Source organism: Mizuhopecten yessoensis, unplaced genomic scaffold, assembly GCF_002113885.1.
Source record: "Mizuhopecten yessoensis strain PY_sf001 unplaced genomic scaffold, ASM211388v2 scaffold11105, whole genome shotgun sequence".
NCBI classification, from domain to species: Eukaryota; Metazoa; Mollusca; class Bivalvia; order Pectinida; family Pectinidae; genus Mizuhopecten; species Mizuhopecten yessoensis.
This window is the reverse complement of record NW_018408882.1, coordinates 770,968-779,389: the sequence shown is the minus strand read 5'-3', so window position 1 is coordinate 779,389 and position 8,422 is coordinate 770,968. Positions and strand designations below refer to the sequence as shown.

General features: G+C 36.8%; 1 protein-coding gene across 14 annotated transcripts in view; it reads left to right on the top strand.

The window, feature by feature from the left end:
* LOC110465917 (unconventional myosin-XVI-like) overlaps positions 1-8,422 on the top strand; it is a 167,427-nt gene that overhangs the window by 142,553 nt on the left and 16,452 nt on the right. For 9 of the 14 annotated variants that reach the window (XM_021522082.1, XM_021522089.1, XM_021522084.1 and 6 more), the window contains 4 exons: positions 3,178-3,225; positions 3,855-3,958; positions 6,331-6,453; positions 6,796-6,804. In XM_021522082.1, coding sequence (XP_021377757.1) covers positions 3,178-3,225; positions 3,855-3,958; positions 6,331-6,453; positions 6,796-6,804 — 284 coding nt within the window. The remainder of the gene's footprint in view (positions 1-3,177; positions 3,226-3,854; positions 3,959-6,330; positions 6,454-6,795; positions 6,805-8,422) is intronic. The other 5 variants (XM_021522088.1, XM_021522095.1, XM_021522090.1 and 2 more) reach the window with 1 other exon arrangement.

Below are 8,422 nucleotides of genomic sequence, written 5' to 3'. Positions count from 1 at the left end.
AGGGGGGGGGGGGAAACAACTGTTCGTACACGTATTTGAGTGATTGAAGTAGTTGTAAGATGTTTTACATGTGGTCTGGCACATGTGCCAATGACCTCTAGATAAACTTATGCAACTTACATACCCGTATCAGATATTATTGGGGGTTTCCCATGAGAAGAGTTCCTTTGTTTGTTAACTCATTCACCCCTACATATTTAAACTGGACTTGCCCAGTCTTTCATTTCGTAAGGTTCAAATGTGACTTTAGGGGTGAATAGGTTAACCAAGTTTGTCATATGGTCCTACGGGTATTTCCTTAATACGAAATACAATTCTTTGACAGTAATAACAATATTTCATTTATGAAATTAGATCACACAACATTGGTTGGAACAGTTTTTGTCATAAAACAAAATAAGCATCATGCAAAAGATAAACATTATAAAATTCTATGGGGGGGGGGGGGGGGGGAATGATGAAAAATGAAGGTATTCGGGGGGATAGGAGGAGGGTGAAGCTTGGGATGAGATGTGGGGTCTCCAAACCCAGTTTATCCTGCAGTACACTCCCCCACATACATAAAAGTAGCTATACGTGCATTTTGTTTTCATTCCATCTTCCTCTTTCTTGTTCTCATCCTAAATGTTTGAGATAAAACAGGAAGAACGAAGTAAAAAAGCATGTAATTAAATAATGTGCTTCAGTCTTTAGAGCGATACATTACCTTCAAAGGTTACCATGGCAACATCATCTGGTATTTTTCAAAATCTTACACAAATATAAGAAGCATGCCACTGACTTAGATGCAGGGACATCAGGTTGCATGTCTATACCTTACTACCTAGGGCAATATATTACATGCTCCAGATTTTACATATTTCAGTATTACTAATTACTTTAAGGGTTTGAATGGACATATTTTTATTTTATTTAATTATTATATACATATATACAGTAAAACCTCATTATAATGGCCCTCTGTCATCTACCACCTCGTTTACCGCCAACATATTCCAATGACCCTTTTTTTCTGTTTTCTTAAGAATTCCTTTATACACTAACCTCAATTTATCGCCAAACTTCTTTATAATGCCACTATTTCTCTAGACAAATGGTGGCAGTATATAACGAGGATTTACAGTATTTTAGTTTCATTACTTCAAAACAGCCATCTTATGACGTTTTTTCTGATGAGGTCATTTCCGTTAAAGGGTTTCCGATTTCAGAGTTGGGGTTATTTCCGTTAAAGGGATTCCGATTTCAGAGTTGGGGTCATTTCCGTTAAAGGGATTCTGATTTCAGGGTTGGGGATACTTCTGTTAAAGGGATTCTGATTTCAGGGTTGGGGATATTTCTGTTAAAGGGATTCCGATTTCAGGGTTGGGGATATTTCTGTTAAAGGGATTTCAATTTCAGGGTTGGGGATATTTCTATTGAAGGAATTCTGATTTCAGGGTTGGGGTCATTTCTGTTAAAGGGATTCCGATTTCAGAGATGGGGGATACTTCTGTTAACTCATTCATCCCTACATTTATAACTTGGACTTGCCCAGTCTTTGATTTGGTAAGATTAAATGTGACTGTAGGGGATGAATGGGTTAAGGGATTCACATTTCAGGGTTGGGGTTATTTCTGTTAAAGGGATTCGGATTTCAGAGTTAGGGTTAACAGAGGTCTAAAGAACATGCTTTACAACAGCAGTGTTTTGTGATTCAGACTTCAAACTGATGCTGATAAGATCCAAAGTACAGTTTTTTGGATTTCCCCTAACATACCAATCCTGATAATAAGCCAGACATATTTATGTCTCAGACTGTTTCGGCAGATAATACTGGGTTATGTAAGATTCTCAAGTAAACTGTCCTACACAAAAAATTGTGAATTTTGACTTACAATCGCCATGTTGGAAAGCAAGCTTGCTATTGAGTTAATATTCTTGATATCATTTGTTAATTTGATATAAAAAAAAAAAAAAAATCTCAATTCGTTTAGTCATGTTTCCATCAGCTGCAACTGTGTTTGAAATATTTCATGGAGCAAACCACTTCTAGCTCCTTAAATGGAAGACTGTTTTGAAACATTGAGTGATGCCACTCCTAAAACAATCCTCCATTCACAATAATCATACACTCTCCGCCCAGTAAGTTACCAAACATCTGTCGTCTCAGTTCCCTGGTGATAAGATACACTTTCATTTCGCCGATATGCAGGATAGAAAGCTACATATACTTCCCATTTGAAGAGGTAACCACAAGTCTGTAGTGAAGAGGTCTGTCTAATCACTGGAATGTAACATGCCCCCATGTAACAACATGCAGACGTGAGCTCCTTCACTGTAGTAAGTTGGCACAGACATGTGTGTGTGTGCGCGCCCGTGAGGCACACCAAAACACGTTCTCTCATTGAAATTATTTGTCAACACTTTTCAGGGGCATGGTGATTTAGTTTTAATTAAAATTCCTGAAGGAGCAAAAAGATATTTTAGGAAGTGTTGGATAAATGTGTTATCTCTGTGACGAGGCTACGTGCCTGTCGGTATGCTGATGTGCTGTAATCATACTGTATGTGCAAGATTTTAGATTTCCTGGTCCAGTTCTGATAAACTGTGTTTGGTTTTTTGCTCCAGTATATTGGATACATCCAAACCGCTACCAGTTTTAGTTGATGGCAACAAAAATAGTATTTCTAAGTGGGGGGGGGGGGGGGCCTCTGTGCAAGGGTAATTGACACAAAAGCAAATTTGTACTTTGATATGAGTGACCCATCTAATTACAATTTCATTACTGACCATGTTGATTTGTCAATAGAGAGGTATTGCAGACCCTAACTTTGTTTTGAAGAAGAAGAAAAATATGAAAAGTAATTTTCTGTATGCATGATATATGCAAAAGTACAATGCTTTAGGGATTAGCATCGTCACAAATTTAATGAGCTTCCATTTTAATGGATAAGGTCAATGTCAAGTTTACCCTGATCTTTATATTTTTTTCCCTCTCTCTCTCTCTCTCTCTCTATCTCTCTCTCTCTCTCTCTCTAAACATGTAACATTATGTCGGGCCTGTTTCATGAATAATGTGATAGTGTCATTTGTTACATCAACAGAAACTGTAATTACTTTGAATTAAAGTGATAAAGTCAATATTCCTTTTTTCTGCCATTTTAATTATGAATTAATTGTCTGTTTTGTTCCTTTCAGGTAGCAACTCCAGTCTTTCCAGTATGGAAATAGACTTGGACGATATAGGTGAGTCACAATGATCTGGACAACACAATGTAGGTCCTATTTGAATTATCTGACTAAATAAAAAATATATCTGAGGCCAGTTTTATGTGTTAATGGTAACAATTTAAGGACCCCTTTCCCACTGCGCTGCCGTTTTTCCTATTTACAGTAACCTCCCCTTGACTTTCGTTTTAATATAAGTGTAGCTCATTTGGGCTCCTACACTTCTGTTGTCGAGGAAGCTCAATCGGTTTCAGCAATTATATAACAACCTGAAGTCCAAGGTTCGAATCCCAGTCCGGCCCCACAGATTATTTTACACTCAGAACACGTTTGTTGATTATATTTTGATTATCTAATCTCCATTATGTTTTCATAAAAGTCCCACAAAGTATACTTTTCTTTTCAAAATTGATTTATCAAAGCTATAATCAAACCGGAAAAAATAGTTTTGAAGTCATAGTTTCATTGTTTGACATTGGTACGGGGATCTTTTACATAATAGGAGGAGTTTACCCCGGGTAGTAACTATACATTCATCAACATGTTAGCCATAGTTTATACATTTTTTATCTTTCGGTGATATATCAGAGTCATTAGTCTGTTGATTGTTGATCGATGTATCAAATATCACTATTTTCTATTTGCAGACTTCAGTCAAATTCCAGGGTACACCCCAATCAATTCCTCAGTACCTAACTGGAAGAAAGATATGGTGGAAAAGAAAAATAGAGAAAAATTAGATGAATATTTGGTAAGTACACAAGCAGGAAACCAAGAAGGATAAAAGTTAAAATTCTAGTTCATTATGTAAAAAATCCAAAAAATTATGTAAGGTGCTTGGGGATGAAATAATAGCTATTTAATAAAGAAAAATGTCATTTTAATGTTAATTTTTATGTCTTTCTTTGGGTTTCCGAATACATGATTGGCTCAATAGTCACTTCTGATGGTAAACAGCAATGAGATATAGCAAGTCCACTCTCACCTCGAACCTGTACAGGCTACAAACTTACAGAAATTGCAATGGTAGAAAAAGCAGTACTGTATACTGTGAAATTTTCATTTAATCAAACTTTCAGCCCAGTTTCAATTTCGCCCTTTACATGTTTACTAATGTTGGCTGTAATGATGAATCGCCCTCAATACGGCGGGCAAAAATTATACTATAGTAAAAAATGTTCGGGCATGAATTGTGTGTACTAGCTGAATTTCTTGTCCCTTATAAAATGACAAAAAAATCTTATTTTCCCAATGATTTGGAAAAATATTGAACTTTGAATATTGAAAAAATTGGTTTGAGCACAGAATCCATGCTTGAGCATGAGGAACGGATTCATGAATACAGGCCCAAAATCTAGCTGCAGATGGTGTGAGAGTTACCTCCCCTGAGGTTCTCTTGCATGGTAGGGTCAGGGATGGGACCATAAATCTAGCGTAAAGCCCATGAATTAGTGATGACCTGCCTAATGAGATGGAGGCTCTGTCGGGAGGATGTTTATTGCTAGAGATTAGTGTGGCTATAACACATAAACAAAGTTGTTGCCAACTAAACAACCTGCCTTAGACTTGATATGATGCAGTATTTAGGGTTTTGTTGATTGCTATATAAAAAAAAAACACAGAATCACAGAGAGTACATGACACTACATCTAATTTACTATTGTGCCTGAATTAGTGACGTAATTATTTGTGGAATTTTAACTTGGGTTAATGTTTTTCTGCGTCCAGTTATCTAATTTCTTTACGTTCATAGACAAAAATTAACATACATCTTGTTTTTTGAGAATGAGACAAATTAAAGAAGGGGCTTAATTACAGGCAACCACCCTGTTCCCAGGACTTTTGCCAAAGTGGGGAGGGGGCTTATTTGCGGTCAAATACGGTAGATTATCAGATTATATGTATTACATTTCTACCAACTTTCACGATACAGTTAATCGCGTTCACTTTCGTTTCTTGCAGTTGTTCTCGTCTTTTGGTTAGCTCATAACAAACAGCAGATGAACATTATTTATGTCTGAGTAAATACTAGGGAGAAATGCCTCATAGATTCCTGTGGAGTAAAGATAAAAGATGGTTCTCAAAGTACCGTATTTATCCGGCAATAAGCCCATACTTGGTAATAAGCCCACCAATATATATTGCAGTTAAGATGAAACGCCAGCAAAAGTTTTTTCTTTGTCCTGTAATAAGCCCACCCCCAACTTTCAGTCAGAGATTATGTGTTGTCCTGTAATAAGCCCATCTCCCTACTATCAGTCAGAGATTATGTGTTGTCCTGTTATAAGCCCACCCCCTACTTTCAGTCAGAGATTATGTGTTGTCCTGTAATAAGCCCACCCCCTACTTTCAGTCAGAGAATATGTCTTGTCCTGTAATAAGCTAGATCCCTACTTTCAGTCAGATTATTTCTTGTCCTGTAATAAGCTAGATCCCTACTTTCAGTCAGAGATTATGTGTTGTCCTGTAATAAGCCCATCCCCTACTATCAGTCAGAGATTATGTGTTGTCCTGTAATAAGCCCCCCACCGCCTACTATCAGTCAGAGATTATGTGTTGTCCTGTTATAAGCCCACCCCCTACTTTCAGTAAGAGATTATGTGTTGTCCTGTAATAAGCCCCCCCCCTACTTTCAGTCAGAGAATATGTGTTGTCCTGTAATAAGCCCACCACCTACTTTCAGTCAGAGATTATGTGTTGTCCTGTAATAAGCCCACCACCGCCTACTATCAGTCAGAGATTATGTGTTGTCCTGTAATAAGCCCACCACCCCCTACTATCAGTCAGAGATTATTTGTTGGCCCCCTGGGCTTATTGCGGGATGAATAGGTAAATAGAAAGATTTTCAAGATCACAATGACGTGTTTGTTTATGGAAAAATATTTCCAGTTTTTACACCATGTTTCATCTAAGCTAATGGTTTATAGAACGAGAAGGTTTTCCTCTGACCGTCTGTTGATATGGGACCAGGTCAGAGGTCAAAAAAGACTTTTTGGGGGGTGATAGATATATGTTTCAGAAAAAAGGATTTTCATGCAATTTTAGACCATCAGTAACCTCATATCATCAAATTGTTATAATTTCCCTATTTTTTGGCATCATTCTATATTTTTTCCATTTAAGAATGAAATAAGAAGACGGAAAGCTGAAGAAGAAAAATGGAAAAATGTACCAGAGTGGAAGAGAAAATTATTAGTTGAAAAAGACAAATTGAAAAGGGAAGAGGATGAAATGAAAACAACTGCAGTATGTACACATCTGTTCCTTATTGACCTTAGAGCATGCACAATAACCCCATAAAGTCACCAGGCCTACGAAATATGTTGTTTTGTATTTAATATTGACTTCAGTGGCACTTGTTGTCAGTGATTTTTGTGTTCGTTAGTTTTTCCATGTGATAACTGTTATATAATTATATAGTGTTCTGTAACTTTCTGTATGTTTTCTTACTACATGTTAAAGTATTTTTCATAACTGTTCATGTTTACAGAAATAACTGTTTGATTCTCTGGTTATATTTGTTGTGAGATATTGATATGTAATGTGACGACTAACAGCTGATCTCTCTGGTTTTCTTTCCTTCATCAGGCATTAAGGGTAAGCCTTTGTTAAGGAAGGCGATGTGTATTCCTTTCTTCATCACTCTGTCACTCTCACCTCCTTATAATCGCTAAATGTCAGCAACTATATGTTGCTGAATGCATTCACCATATATTGAAAGTCCCTGTGCTATATCGCTGTATGTTGTTCAAGCTCTTCCTGTTAAATCAGCACCATATCACACAATACAAGCTTTCTGATGACTGTCCAAGCTTGTAAAGCATGAGTTATACTGGTCGAATATCCTACAATACAAGCTTTCTGATGACTGTCCAAGCTTGTAAAGCATGAGTTATACTGGTTGAATATCATACAATACAAGCTTTCTGATGACTGTTTAAAATAAAAACATGGCTTACACTGGTCACTTCTCATCCAATACAACCTTTATGATGACTGTCAATTCTTGTAATGCATGACTTCAACATGTCACGTCTCATTCAATACAAGCTTGTTGATGACTGTCATTATAATACTTGTAAGCATGACTATATATGTTCTGAAGAGACTGATCAGACTTGAGAATGTTTCTACACATCCATATTGTCTACTACTTCAGTGTATGATATAACCTTTCTGCATCATCAATATTGTCTCATTGTGTTCACTTATCATTATCATCATTTTATTATGTCCCCGTCATAAAATGGTAGGGGGCATATAGTGTTGCCCATATGTCCGTCCCGTCTCATCTCATCCCATTCCATTCCATAATGTCGCGATTTAATGTAAACACACTAGCAACTTCATTCTTCGATGGATTTTTATCAAACTTTAAACAAAGATCAAGTATGAGAATACATGTGACATCTCAGTGTTGATGTTATATGTTATCAAATATGCATCAGGAACTGTGAAGCCTTTATCCGGTACTGTACTTCGTATACAGCTTCAGTTTCACCAGGATGATGCTTATTAGTTGATGCTTATGATAAAAACTTCTTTGGATTGTGGAGAACAAGGGTGCAATTCACTCAATGTTTCAGATTGTCATCTTACTGCTATTGGTCAACAACTAGACTAAATATATCATCTAAATCATTTGTCATCAAATATGGTTGTCATTCATTCATCACAAGAGATAGTATCTGCATGACAATGCTCTTTACCTCTGCCTTCTTTCTCTCTCAAATTCACCAGAAAACATCTTTAATTCATCGTCTTATTATAAGTAATCCAGTGGGAAAATATTTGCTTTATTTGAATAGAATTAAGAAAGACATTAAATACTTCAGTCATTTTTAGCTCACCTGGCACGAAGTGCCAAGTGAGCTTATGCCATGGCGCGGCGTCCGGCGTCCGGCGTCCGGCGTCAATATTTTACTTTAAACGACTTCTTCTTAATAACCGAAAGGCCTAGGGTGTCAATATTTGGCCAGAAGCAAACTTGGATGAAGGGCTACAAAGTTTGTTCAAATAAATGACCTTCACCTATTTTCAAGGTCACAGGGGTCAAATATGTCAAAAACTTTAAACATCTTCTTCTCAATAACCAAAATGCCCAGGGAGATGATATTTGGCCAGTAGCATGCTTGGGTGAAGGGCTACCAAGTTTGTTCAAATGAATGACCTTCAATTATATTCAAGGTCACAGGGGTCAATTGTATTAAAAAAC